The following is a 14115-nucleotide window of genomic DNA, read 5'->3' on the forward strand; positions in this document are numbered from 1 at the left end:
GGGGGTGGAGCGGACGGTCTTTGTGATGCGAGGATAAAGTGTTGGTGTAATGGTTGGCCACTCGGCTTGTGGCGGTTCTGCAGTAAGCGAAGCAGCGAGGATGCGAATAGTAGCGATAGGTTGGGGACGCCTATGAAATTCGAGGGTTACCTGGGATGATGGCTTTGAAGGTGATCGGATCGGAGATGGAGGATGGGCAGCGATATCTATGTCAGAGATGGCGTTGATGTCGAGGTAGTCGAATGAGTTGTCGATAATAATGCCATTGTTTCTGGAAGCACCGGGTGCGCAATGTTGGCCGAGATGACGTGGGAGGTCCTGCCTTCGTGATCAACAACCTGCCTTTTCAAGCTGGTGTTAGGGTCGCGGGCATTGAGAGCGCGCCTAGGAACACCTTCTGTATTGAGAGAAATGTCCATAGAAACATTATGGCGCGGCACAGATTTGAACGAGGGTATTCCACCACTCGTTGGCTGAGCAGTCGGTTTGGAGGGTTGCTCCGATGGTGCGTTTTGAGGGCCAACATCACCGATTCGGTTGATATCTACGTAGCTCGAATCGGCGGACTCAGCCTCTCTGGTCGCTGACGAGAATATCGTCGTGATCTCGGTGGGCGGAGCAACGACAAGAGCTGAATCAACAGCCGAAATGAGTCGAAATCTGTTTCGTTGACCTTCTTACTCTCCACTCCAAGCTCGTGCTCTCGTCTCAAAGCCGCCATTGACCCAAGGATTGCTCTTTGCGACCGTCGGTGTGAATGCGTTTCTCTGGTCGATAGGACTAGAAATGGAGTTGCTACTCTCAGATCTCGCCGTATCGACACTGGGCCGCGAAGAGGCTTCACTGTCTTCGGTAACGAGGCGCACGCCGGCATATTTGCGCTTTATAGCTTCTTCCCTTCTCTCTTGCTCCCCGCGGAGACCTTCGGCTTTCCTGCGTTCGAGTTCGGCGACCAGGTTCTTGAAGTAGACCTCTGCGGCTACTGTTTGACTGTATGCGAGAGGTGTCCAGTCGTAGGCATTCTTGGCTGTTGGGTCTGCACCTGCGGACAGGAGGATACGAAGGGCTTTGAGGGAACCTGAGGCAGATGCGTGGTGGAGGGGTGTGTCGCCGTGGTTGTCGCGACCATCGGCAGAGGCGGGGTATTCTGGATGGGACAACAGCAAGGATACTAAGGGCGTGGACGCAGGGTTGAGGCACGACAGAGCGAGCTGTAAGATGCAGAGTCAGCATGCGGTAGCTGACAGGAAGCAGATGTGGCATACTGCATCCAAGCCTAGCTTGTTGGTGATGGGGATGCAGCGTGGGAAGCGATTGGCGAGGAGGATGCCGACGTCGACATTGCCGTGTCGGGCAGCCAGCATCAGCGGTGTGTCCCAGTCGGCATTGCGCGAGATGTCCGAGTCGTCGTGTCCGTCGTCGACGATGAGTTCCTACAGAATCGAGTATTGGTCTTTGCTCGTCTATGACGTTGGAGGGCCGTTGAATGCGCGGGCAAGATGTTCTTACCACAATCTCGACGCTGCCAGCGCGGGCGGCAAGGTGCAAACTCGTGTTGCTCTTGTCGCTGAAGTCCGGGTTCTGTAGGATGCCAGGGTTGGAGCGGATGATGCGTTTGACCAGCAAAGCGTCCGACAAGAGTATCGCCCTGCGTAAACGTTTCGACGCGTCTATCATTCTTGCGACTGCCCGCTCAAACCATGGCGTCAAGTTGTCCAACTGCCTGAGCCGGCATATAGTAGTGCTAGTAGTAGTTGATGCTGGGGGTAAACAAAGCAGATGGCCACGATTAGTGTGTCGTCGTGTGTAACCTTATGGCGCTCGCCAACACGAGACAATGAACCGCGCGTCATTCACGGCGGAAGTGGCTGCATATCCATCACGTGCAATGCTCCTTCGTCCTTTTTCACTGAACATCACAACCACCTGCACAGTGTCAAGACATTGTATGATAGAATGGATTCTTCGTTGAGCTATTTATACATGATCCGTTACAAACCTACTAATCAAACACTGTGTTCCAGCCTCTATGCAGACACCGGCCTCTCACGAGCAGGAGCCTCGGCAGCAGCTGCCTTCTCCTCATCTCCAACATCAACTGATTTGGCTGGCGCGGTAAACTTCTCAAGCTCGTTCATCTCCTCCTCGGTGTCGTTGTACTTGCTGTAGATCATCCAGAAGAGGACACCGGCCACAAAGCAGGCAACACAGAGGCCGACGTACATCCAGAGAAGCTTGGGGTCGACTGCAGTGGGAGAGAGGGCAATACCAAGCGCTGATCCGAATGCACTGGTCAAAAGGAACAGTGACATGATGAACGACTTCATGCTTGCAGGTGCTTTTGTGAAGGCGTATTCAAGACCTGTGATACTGGCGAAGATCTCAGAGAGACCAATCAGGAGGTATGCAGGGGCTTGAATCGCAACGTGAACGTTGTTGGGAGCGTAGGTGCCGTCAGGGAGTAAACCAGCTTCGCATGCACCGGGCGCATCATAACAAGGTCCAGTCTTGTAAATGAGCTTCTGTACACCAGCAGCGTAGGCCATGGCAGCGGCACCGAACATGAAACCAAGAGTAATACGGGTGATGGGCTTCATCTGGAATCCAAGCTTGCCGAGAGCAGGGTAGAAGAGGTAGTCGATGATTGGAATGAAGATGATGATGGTGATAGGATCCCAGTTCTGCATCAAATCGTTGGGGATGCCATGAAGCTGCATCTGACCAGCCTGAGAGATGAAGTTGTTGAGCATCTGAGAATAGACGACCCAGTAAATGGGGAAGAAGCAGAAGACCTTGCAAGCAACAAGGGCGCGCTTGACTTCCTCAACAAAGATGCCATCCCATTTCAAGTTGTACTTCTTGCCACCAGTAAACTCTTCCGAGTACTCTGGCTTTGCAGCGTTCCAGTTGCCCTTGTTCATCATGGTAATCCACATGACTTTGCAGGCCTTGGGGATGACCGAACCGGCAGGTGCTCTGACCTTGTACTTGGATTTTCCAGCAACGAGAACTGCGAATCCGACCAGGAACATGAGGAAGGGAAGCAGATAAGCGGGCCAGAAACCAATGTTGGCCTCGAGCTCGGTTGTGGCGATAGACGATAAAGAGCCGATATTGATCATCATGTAGAAGATGGAGTAGATTCTCTGGATTGTCTTTCCAGGGTCGACGATGACTCGCTCTCCGCTCTTCAGAGTCTTGACGAATTGGCTGGTGTTCTGGTACTGCTCGGCAATAAGAGGCGACACGTTCGACTTGATACCACCAGTACCGATACCAATGATAATCATGGCGGCGATCAGACCTCCCAGAGAAGCACCGTTCTCAATGGCAACAGGGAGCGAAGTCAAAAATAGAATCAAGTTGCCCAAAATGTAGATGAGAGCGGAGTAGAAGATGGTCCAGTACTTTCCAAGGTATTGATCACTGACGATCGCGCCAAACACCGGGCAAACATAGCACCAGAACTGGAAGAAATCGGTCAAGCCAGTGGCTCCGGTTTGTCCAAGGCCAATAGCTCCAGGCACTCTGCCACCATAGCTATTCTCAATGTAGTTTTGGAAAGGACCAGAAAGACCGTAGTAGGTGAATCTCTCGCAAAGTTCGATGATGCAGATGATGAACGCGGCCCAAGGAAGCTTGTCGGAAACTTTTCGTAGTGTTCGTCTTTCTTCTTCGGTTGGCTGGTCGCCATCGTTGCTGAGACTTGCAATTTCTCCATGCTCTTCGTGGGGGTATTCGGGTTTTGCTGGTTCCACGCCGCCAGCCATGTCTTTGTGTTCCTTCAGGCGTGGTTCGACGGCCGTAGCGTGAAGCCTTGATACAGTGTTAGCAGAGATGCTACCAAGCGATAATTGTTCAGATTTTGGGTCTGAAGGATTGATGATCCAACATCACACGAGCAGATGCTTTACGCAAAGGAAACTCCAATGAATTACCCTTCCTAGCACAAAGTGTGCCCACGTGCGTAACCTTACATTCCACCATGTGTGTGGGATATTCAAAGAGAGAGAGAGACATACTCAGCTGCGGATGATTCGTGATCCATGGTCGGACGTTCGAATGTCAAGCAAATACAAGCAAAGAGGCGTCAGGCTAAGAAACGATAAAGAGCTACGAGGCGCGAAGGGGGCTTTCACGTCTTTAATGAACACCTACATCAGCGCTAAGACAAAAAATGCAACCCAGTGAGTAACCCTCTGATGACGGATCTCTTGTGCACATCGGAACCCGTTGTCGAGGTCCACCATGCCTCCCTGGCCGGCCCGGACGACAAGCAGAACGGACCAAGTGTTGAACGGAGCCATTCTGCAGTCTGTACTCTGTAGCACTGGGGTAGGCAGAGGAACACAACCAATGGAGAGGCGGAAGTTGCGCTTAGCGGTGCGAGGGTCGAGTTTTGCGACGTAAAAGTTTCCCTTCTAACACGAGAGACCTACATTCTGGAAAGTAAAATCGGTCCACTGTCGCGAAGGCTGCCGACTCCCGTAGAGGTCCCGAAGGTAATTTTGCAGGCATCGGTGCAGGCCGACAACGTTTCGACACGCGAGAGGCCTGGCGAGGTCGTAGAGCTCCATTTATGATCGGCTTTGCTCGGTAAGCATGGCATTGGATTTCTTGCTTCTTTCGATATCATTTCAGGCTGATCGGTTAGTATCGCCACAAGCGATTGTCAAGTACGACCTTCAATGTCATTGGTAATCTGACAGCGACAGCGAGATGTCGTCGAAATCAGTGTGTGCCAAGCGTCATAGACAAAAAAGACTTGGCGCGAGGCGGCCATTACTAGAGAAAATTGCACCTTCCAACAAAGCACACTTCTTCCGAAGCGAGAAAACGCCGTTGTTGAGAGAGTGCGATACTCAATAAATGCCTCTACTGAGCTTGAATGTCGACAACTGTCGCCGCCGTCGCCAAAGAATGGTTGACACATCCCGTACAAATCCCTGTTCCAAGGGTTCAAAATGATAGATGTCAAGAAGTCGCAAGAACTCATGGCACGTTCCACGAAGGAACAGTAGCTTGATGGACTTTTACATGATTGTCATACTCTGTTCTCGGATCGATCATCCACTAGAACGGGTTCCAAAAGCCTGCTGCTATCCAAAACAGGCGTTCCAAATATCCTATGGCAACAACCTCCCAGCGACACGCGATTTGATCGATAACAGTCGATTCAATAATAATCAAGCTGCAATCTTAAGGACAGCTCGGCCGGGGAGCTTGCCTTGGTCTAATAGCTGCAAGAAGCGGTCGACGTCCTCCAGCGTCCCTTTCGTGAGTATGGGTCTGACCAGCCCTCTTGCCGTAAAATCAAGCGCTTCTTCCACCTCTTTCAAGGTGCCCGTTACGGAACCAACAATGTTGAGCCTCTTCAAGACCAGCATCAAAGGCGACGCACCTGCAATGATCGTCTCGTCTTTCGGCAACCCAACAGCTACCACAGTTCCACCTGGACGCAGGAAGTTTGGGGCCGATCCATATGCCTCTTTGGTAGCGGCAAAAACGATAACCCCATGGGCTCCGTAGGTCGTAAGCTTCATAACTTCAGCAGCTACGTCTTTGCATTCGCGGAAATCAACGTAGTGCTCTGCACCGAGCTGTTTACAGAGCTTGCCCTTCTCGTCTCCGCCGTCAACAGCGATGATCCTCATGCCCTGCGAGTCATCAGTTTGAGCTACAACCATTGAGCCGTGAGCAAATGTACCATTGCCTTCGCGTATTGTACGGCAAGATGACCGAGACCTCCTCCAGCACCTGGCAGAACAATCCATTGACCAGGCTTCACAGCACTTCGCTTACAAGCAGTGTATGCCTAGGGAAGTCAGTACGTGTTCATATCGACAGGTCCAGTCTGTCATACCGTGCTAGGTACAGTCAGCATTCATGTTCGAGTTTACAGCTCATGAACACGACTTACACTCCACCACATAGAATTGGACCTGCTTCTTCGTCGGATACACCCTCCGGCAACCTTGTGGCGTAACGAGCATCTGTCAGACAGTATTCCGCAAAGGTGCCCTGGATCGAGAAGCCAGAATTGAGCTGTTTGGGGCATTGCAGCTCGTCGGTTCCGTTGGTGCAGAATTCACACTTCTTGCACACACTGGCGACCCATTTGACGCCTGCTCGATCTCCAACGTTCCAGAGATCCTTGACGTCGTCATGAACTGCGACGACTTCTCCTGCTCCTTCGTGGCCTGCAATGCCATGAGTCTCAGGAAGCATTTTTATGCCCTGGGTAGCCCATTCATCGTAGATAAGTGATTTGTCGCTTCCACATAGGCCAGTCCAGTTGATCTTGACGAGGATTTGACCTGGGCCTGGCTCATGGACAGGGACTTCTTCGACTGGTGCCGTGGACAATTTGCCCTCACCCTGTTTCACGGCTGCTTTCTGGCTGGTAGGAAGTCCCATTACATTGATGATATGCTGCTTAGTGAGACTCGTACATGAGTGTCATGATGCCAGACCTTTATACACATCGTCGACACCTACCCCGCATCAGCACCCCGCATCCCTCTGACACCCTTTCGGATGTGGGACACTGTTGGTCTTGAAAGCCGGTAATTTCTCTTCTCTGTACCTGGAGATTGATGTGTGTTACGCTGAGGATCACGAGGATAGGGCATGCGCGGGGTCGTGTCCGGAGTTGCGGAAGACTTTCATACTCTCGTTCATGTCCTTGGCACTTTTGGACACAGTCGGGCTACAACACGAGCTCTGCATATAATAGTTATCACTACTATCGTTACTATAGCTTCTGGGCTAGGAGCTACGATCAGCTTGTGATTCAGTTTCCGATCGATCTGCGATATACGGGAATACGGCACAACTATGCCGGAGCGAGTAGAAGTTGACAGTACCTGATTGTCTCATGAGAATGCCTATTGTTACGTCTAATGCAGTCTCTACAGTCTTCCAAAGTTTCATCGTAACATAAATTTTCTGGGCGGATTGTTGCAAGATTGGCGTGGGAGTAGCACCAGCTGCCATGTGCGTTTCCGCATGTACGACCCTGAGTAACTGTCAGCATGTACCCAGTGCACCAAAATCAACTAATTGGACATTGTCGATGCACTAAGCGTTTGTGGAAGCATGACTTGGTCTCGGAACCTTGGAGTGCGTGTTTGAATATCATGATAGGTGAACAACGTGTGATATGGAGACCTCGTGGTGGGCTGCCCTCAATGAGTCCTGGCTCAACTCTGATCCAGGGAGTGTGGTGGCAGCATTATTTGACTTTCTTGTGTCTTTGTCTGAAACCACCCAGATACAGTTGCCTGCAGACTGTAGTTTCCCATCGAGGCAACATTCCATCGACAGCTACTGCATTGTCGTTCGTACTGCCGGGTGTGATGCAAGGACATTTTGCTTAGTAACCACGCTTCCTCACTCTGATAGCGCTTCCTTCTTCATCGCGTCTTTCAACACCTGCTCGCTTGTTTATACCGATTTCAAGAGCATAGGTGGTATACCCTTGTCAAAGCAAAACAGGAGACGCGACTCCGCCTAAAGTCAGTTTTTGATGTGCAACGCCATCTCTAACCCCGCCTGCCCCCCAGCCTGCAACGTGCCTATCTTTGATGAACTCCTCGTACGCACGAATGAGACATAAATTCCAAGGTTTGGCAAGGGACACTTGATGTCTTTCTTTTCCTACTCCCTGTCTTGATCTATTATATCGTATCTAACTCCATTTTGTCGCGAAGAGTTCGTCTGCTGTCTCTCCGCGTTATCTCGTTTGCGATGTGGTCTTATCTCTTGCTCAGTCTGTTTGTCGTTCAAGTCCTCGCTGTATGGCCGATACCATCGAACATCACGACGGGAGAAGAGGTGTTATTTGTGGATCGCAGAGTCAAGTTCATCTTCAATGGTGCCGTACAGGTAGCATTTCCCCAGCCAGAGCAGATGCCGTTGGAACAAGACCTTAACTTCTTTGACTTGCAGCACGGGAATTACGATCGCCACAATGTGTCATCTCAAAAGGTCATTTCTACAGCTATCAAAACGACTTCCCAGACTCTGTTCGAACAGAACTTCATTCCGTGGAAGTTTCATCCTCGCCATTCCAACTTCGAGCCTGCGATAAATGCTTCTTGCACCTACATCAAGACGGTGCACTTAGAACAGACTGAGGCTGATCCAGTAAATGTAACGAAGCCTCTGGCCGGCGAGGTCGACGAATCTTACTCGCTGTATATTGCGACCGATGGCCAAGCTACCATCACTGCGGCCACCTCGGTTGGCATTGCTCATGGCTTGACAACCTTCACACAGCTGTTCTACAAGCATTCCAGCGGCGCGGTCTACACAACTCATGCTCCGGTCTCGATCACGGATGCTCCCAAATTCCAGCACAGAGGTCTCAACATGGACGTCTCGCGAGTATGGTACGCGCCCACTGATATCACGCGAATGATCGATGCTCTGGCGTACAACAAGTTCAATCGTCTCCATCTTCACATTACTGATGCTCAATCATGGCCAATCGAGATCCCAGCATTACCGATGTTGGCCGAGAAAGGATCGTACCGAGAAGGTCTTACATACGATCCTTCGACAATGGCGTATATCCAAGACTATGGTGCCTCTCGCGGTGTGGAGGTGATTCTTGAGATTGACATGCCAGGCCATACCTCATCTATCGCATATTCGTACCCTGAGCTGATAGCGGCGTTCAACGAAGAGGACTGGTCAAAGTACGCCGCCGAGCCACCATCTGGCACCCTGAAGTTGAACTCCTCGGCCGTGACTGAATTTTTGGACACTCTGTTCGATGACCTGCTGCCACGAGTTCTGCCATATTCGTCATATTTCCACACAGGTGGCGATGAGGTCAATGTCAATGCCTACAACCTCGATGACACCGTGCGCTCAAATGATACTGCAATCCTACAGCCTTTGATGCAGGCATTTGTCGATAGAGCTCATGCCAAGGTACGAGCTGCAGGTCTGACTCCAATTGCGTGGGAGGAAATGCTCTTGACCTGGAATCTTACGCTTGGATCTGATGTGGTCGTCCAGACCTGGCAGAGCGATGAGGCAGTAGCGCAAACTGTGAGCAAAGGTCACAAAGCTCTTGTAGGCAATTACAACTACTGGGTAAGTGGTTTCCATTCCCGAAGCATCAGGACTTCAAGTTGATGAACGCCTTTTAGTACCTCGATTGTGGTCATGGCCAGTGGCTTGACTTTTATCCCGATGTGTCGCAGACCTACTACCCATACTATGATTACTGCGCACCATTGCACAATTGGAGAATGATGTATGCCTACGACCCACTCAACGGCGTGCCTGGAAATCTTACACATCTCGTTCTGGGCGGCGAAGTTCACATCTGGAGCGAGCAGACCGATCCTGTCAACATCGACAGACAGGTATGGCCACGTGCCTGTGCAGCCGCCGAGGTTCTCTGGAGCGGCGCCAAAGACGAAAATGGGCAGAATCGCAGTCAGATCACTGCAAGTCCAAGATTGAGCGAGATGCGAGAGCGTTTAGTGGCGAAAGGCATTGGCGCCGAGCCCATTCAAATGCCATTCTGTACGCAGAATGGAACTCAATGCGCTCTGTGATTTGTCCGTTCGGATAACGTGTAGATGGAAGAGGTGAGGGGTATGGATAGCTCGTGTTCAGCTTAGAGTAGATGATGCAAGGAAGAAGCAGTCACTAGACCAATTTCGGTAGTGTTTCCGAGGCCGGCGGGAAGTTTGCTCTCCGTGGACCCCGACCACACCTGTATCCTACTCGAATATAAAGTATCCCCATATCGATACATCTATTCCCCAGAGCCATTGGACATACCCCGCAACATCCTACATCAAAAAGGCAAGATCGGTTGTGTGGGACAACTCATCGCAACCATGGCCGTCAATCGGTCCGACGCCTCTTCCTCTGGACACAGCCCTATCTTGCTCGCCCTGGGCGGAATAGTCCTCCTTCTACTCGCCCAACATCTATTTGCAAGAATACAGGAGGAGCGCAAAATCCGATCGCTAGGAACGCATGCCAAAACAGTCCACTCATGGGTTCCATTTGGGCTAGGCTTCATTGCAAGAACACTGCGCGATCAACGCAATCACAATTTGCTCGCAGGATGGTATACGACTTTTGCAGACCGTTCTGCAGTTCACCCATTCACCCGTGAGATAAGAACCATCGGAATGCGACTAGTCTTGACCGCCGACGAGGAAAACATCAAGGCCATTCTTGCCACACAATTTGGTGATTATGGCAAGGGTGCACAATTCAATTCCGAATGGCACGACTTCTTGGGAGACAGTAAGAAGCTTCAATTAGTGAAGGTAATAGAGATGCTGATATATCATAGGCATCTTCACCACTGATGGAGAAAGATGGCATGCATCTCGTCAACTCCTCCGCCCTCAGTTCATCAAAGACCGCGTCTCCGACTTAGCAGTGTTTGAAAAACATCTGGAAGTTCTCCTTCCTATGCTCGGCGGAACCAAGAATTCGCAAACCGTAGATGCGATGGATCTATTCTTCAAATTCACATTGGATGCCAGCACAGCTTTCTTGCTTGGTCACAGTGTGAACAGCTTGGAGAACCCTCAGGATCGTTTCGCTGACGCCTTTGCCACGATCCAGAACGTTCAATCCACCATCGCTCGTGTGGGACCTCTAAATCGTTTCGTACCCCGCAAAGCCTTCCACGCTTCCATCAAAATCATGGAAGAGTTCATGCAGCCATTCATCGAAGAGACTCTGCAGTTGACTCCGGAAGAGCTCGAGAAGAAGTCCAAGTCAGATGAAGGCTACAACTTCTTGTATGCGCTTGCTAGCTTCACCCGTGATCGCACGGTTTTGAGAGATCAGTTGGCTGCCGTGTTGCTCGCTGGACGTGACACCACTGCCTGCACTCTCTCATGGCTGTTCAGTGAGATTTCCAGAAGACCTGACATCGTCGCGAAGCTGCGACGCGAGATTGAAGAGCATGTGGGTATGGAAGACAAGCCAACCTATGCTCATCTGAAGAACATGCGATATCTCACTCACGTCATGAACGAGACATTGAGACTATATCCTATTGTTCCCTTCAACGTCAGAGTTGCTTTGAAGGATACCACTTTGCCGCGCGGTGGTGGTCCTGACGGCACTCAGCCGATTGGTGTTCCTGGTAAGCCACATCAGCCAACAAGAGCCTCGTTTCCGTCTGCTTACATGAACCTAGCCAACACGCCTATCGGATACTCGACCTTATTCTTACAGCATCGCGAAGACATCTACCCACCGACCTCCGAGAAATTCCCTCATTACCTCAGCTTTGAGCCCGATCGATGGGACAGATGGACACCAAAGATGTGGACATGTGAGTACACAGCCACATATTAACGAACTTTTACTGACCAAGAATATAGACATCCCATTCAACGGTGGACCACGCATTTGTATCGGTAAGCTCTTACTGTCCAGTTCTTACGAGAAAGAAACACCTGCTAATTCAATGTAACAGGTCAACAATTTGCTCTGACCGAAGTGGCATACACAACTGTCCGCATCTTGCAAACATACTCGCGGATTGAATGCAAGATGGCCGAGCGTCCAAAGATGAAGATCGATATCGTGACCCAGCCAGCTGAGCCAATCAACCTCGTTTTCCACAAAGATTAGAAGTCGGCCTTTACAAGCCCGAGTCTGGATATCCGAGCAGTTCTTCTGGGGGACATTGATGTCTGTAGTTTGACTGTTTGCGACTGATTGATTGTCTAGCAGGAGATCGATCGACACTCACCTTGACCGTCTCTGATATATGAATGACAAGTTATCATTGCCTTTCTGAGCAAATTTGTTCACGCAATCTCCAAAGCCACTTCTTCCCCAGATTGTGCCAGATCGTAAACTCCAATTTGCCTCCAAGTCAGGATGAAGCAAGGTAAACCACTCCAACGCACCCAACAACCCGGTCGCCTTGATCCTCTCCTTCTTGCCCTTCATCCCCCACAAACTCCCATATTCAAGCACCATCACACCATCACAGACAAACCCTGGGCCCCACTCCCCCGGTCACACCGATCTCCACCGTCCACCTCGATGCCACTACCTCGTCCATCGGTGCCCGTGCCCCTGAGCTGCGTTACACAACAGCAGCCCCAGACTTGCAGATGTGTAACACAAAAACGGGCAACAAACGGCACCCTGCTTGACCATCTGTGCACCTCATGCACCTCGCCAGAGTCGCTCTCCAGCTTTTCCTCGTTACCCCTTGTTTCTACTCCAGATCCCCATCTTTACTGCTGCGAGCCTGTTTATCGTTGCATAAAGGTTGATTTGCGGAGGTGAAGGTCAGAGAGAAAAACGTGCGTGCAGATTTACTGACGACATCAAGCAGGTTTACCATGGAAGCGGAGAGCAAAGACTGCGTCATGGAGTCACGAAGAAACTGCATCAAGCAAACGGCAACAAGGAGAGAAAAGGACAAAAGCGTGGATTGATTGTGGAATTTGCTACATGGGTAAACTCGGTCCGCTTTACCGATACCTTTCTTTGCCCTCTTGCATTGTACATATCACAAGGACCAGGTGTTGCAGCTTGCAGGAAGAACTGACGTGTAAGCGTGATCTAGCATCTTTACTTCTCCTTCTTTCTCTCTCTCTCCCAACGTTGCCACCTAATTGAATCACCTCTGGAGCGATAAATTACTGGTTACAAGATATATCGTCGCTCTTATACCCAATCCATCCGGATCATCGGGTATGAACTTCTTACCATGAAGTTGAAGCAAGTTATTCGGACCTCGCTTGCATGGACTTTGATACTCACATCGCAATTTATCCGAAGCCTGCAGATGTTTATCCGAGCTTTTGTGATGATCGTCAAACAACAGGGAAGAAAAGGTGCAGAAAAGCAGTTTGTAAGCAAGCCACCAATCCCATACCCCTGGTTCAATAGCAGTCGCCGCACTATGCGAAGTTTGGGATCTTGCATTCGCATGCTTGATGTGGAGTTGATGGACCACTGCGTTTATGCGTTCTTTCTGTGATCTTTTTGATGATCTGTTATATGTGAGAGTGGCATTTTTTATTCGACAAGACGGAATTGTCATGAATATCACTTCCAAGTTCGACCCGACAGACATGACGAGCGAATAGCCAGAAAGAACAGAAGATAGCGAAAAGAGATTGGACAATGCGATCCACCAATCCAATCGACTTCATCTAAACAAGAACGGTTCTAGAGTCCCAGATCGGCATGTATTGCCCCCTGTCCGGACTTCCAAATCGAAGCCGTGAAGCCCTTCTTCCAATATATCTTTGTATTGCATAAAACACACTGGGCAGCGGTCAAGTTTCTTGTGAGACGGAGCCCAAGTCTGGCCCCTCATCAGTCCATATCACAAGAGTGTGATGGCAATAATACTCTGGTGGAATACGCTGACAAAGAGAATTGCAACAAAGACTCCGCAAAACCTACATGTACATGGTCGGTCAAACACGAGCGGTGTCGATGGTGTACGAAAATCTTCCATGCGCCCACGTTTGGACAGGAGACTGGGGACGGACCCGACAGTTTGGTTCCAAAGGGACGGCGCGCGGGCGCGGGACACACGGCTCCGTTTGATCTAATGCACCCCGAACGCATCAGAGCAAAGGAGATAGCTAAGTGGTGTGTATCGGGAAACGGCGTTCTCTTTCACGGGTGTCAGCCAAAAAGAAAATGTGCAAGGATGAAGGGGGGGATAAGCGTGATGGGCTGTCATTCGAAGGCTGGCGGTGTGAAATTTATCCTGATTGTGGTGATACGTGTGGGTGGCGGCTGAAAGATGATGTGACAAGGAGGTTGCTGCTGGATATTTATTCCGGGCCTCCTTCGCTCGCTGGCCTTTGTCGTTTATCTTCTCTTTTTGATTTTCATTATACCATCAAGGTTGCTCTTGTCACACCAAATCCAAACACCGTCGAGTTCCATTAACATCGACCGACGAACATCAGATCGAGTTGAAGGAGTTTCGTCCTTGTCAATCGAATTGTCCTCCACATCGCTTCTCGCTTCAAGACACAGCTGTTGGCTTGCACACAGCTCCACCACTCTCGTCCAACACTCACAACCATCACACAAACCTAGTCAATATGACTCCCGCACACCCTCAAGCCGCCA

The 14115-nt window shown here is 50.5% G+C and overlaps 4 protein-coding genes across 4 annotated transcripts; 1 reads left to right on the forward strand and 3 right to left on the reverse strand.

The window, feature by feature from the left end:
- Positions 1-845: 845 nt before the first annotated feature.
- M436DRAFT_17230 (ankyrin) lies at positions 846-1677 on the reverse strand (the record flags this gene model as incomplete). Its single annotated transcript, XM_013568793.1, has 3 exons — positions 846-1211; positions 1266-1433; positions 1510-1677. Coding segments are annotated over 3 exons (702 nt in total), but the record flags the coding sequence as incomplete, so codon positions are not given.
- Positions 1678-2027: 350 nt separating this feature from the next.
- Positions 2028-4048, reverse strand: M436DRAFT_84658 (peptide transport protein PTR2; the record flags this gene model as incomplete). The annotated part of the gene is made up of 2 exons (XM_013568948.1): positions 2028-3816; positions 4023-4048. The coding sequence occupies 2 exons, from the start codon at positions 4046-4048 to the stop codon at positions 2028-2030; spliced, it is 1815 nt and encodes a 604-aa protein (XP_013424402.1).
- Positions 4049-5186: 1138 nt separating this feature from the next.
- M436DRAFT_66470 (alcohol dehydrogenase) lies at positions 5187-6417 on the reverse strand (the record flags this gene model as incomplete). Its single annotated transcript, XM_013568905.1, has 4 exons — positions 5187-5657; positions 5708-5815; positions 5864-5867; positions 5921-6417. The coding sequence occupies 4 exons, from the start codon at positions 6415-6417 to the stop codon at positions 5187-5189; spliced, it is 1080 nt and encodes a 359-aa protein (XP_013424359.1).
- A 1332-nt stretch (positions 6418-7749) lies between these two features.
- On the forward strand, positions 7750-11631 carry M436DRAFT_54157 (putative cytochrome 52A4; the record flags this gene model as incomplete). Its single annotated transcript, XM_013568848.1, has 8 exons — positions 7750-7887; positions 7951-9105; positions 9162-9543; positions 9829-10281; positions 10331-11137; positions 11192-11329; positions 11379-11414; positions 11474-11631. The coding sequence occupies 8 exons, from the start codon at positions 7750-7752 to the stop codon at positions 11629-11631; spliced, it is 3267 nt and encodes a 1088-aa protein (XP_013424302.1).
- Between the last annotated feature and the right edge of the window lie 2484 nt (positions 11632-14115).

The sequence above is a fragment of the Aureobasidium namibiae genome (genome assembly GCF_000721765.1).
Source record: "Aureobasidium namibiae CBS 147.97 unplaced genomic scaffold scaffold_17, whole genome shotgun sequence".
Taxonomy (NCBI): Eukaryota; Fungi; Ascomycota; class Dothideomycetes; order Dothideales; family Saccotheciaceae; genus Aureobasidium; species Aureobasidium namibiae.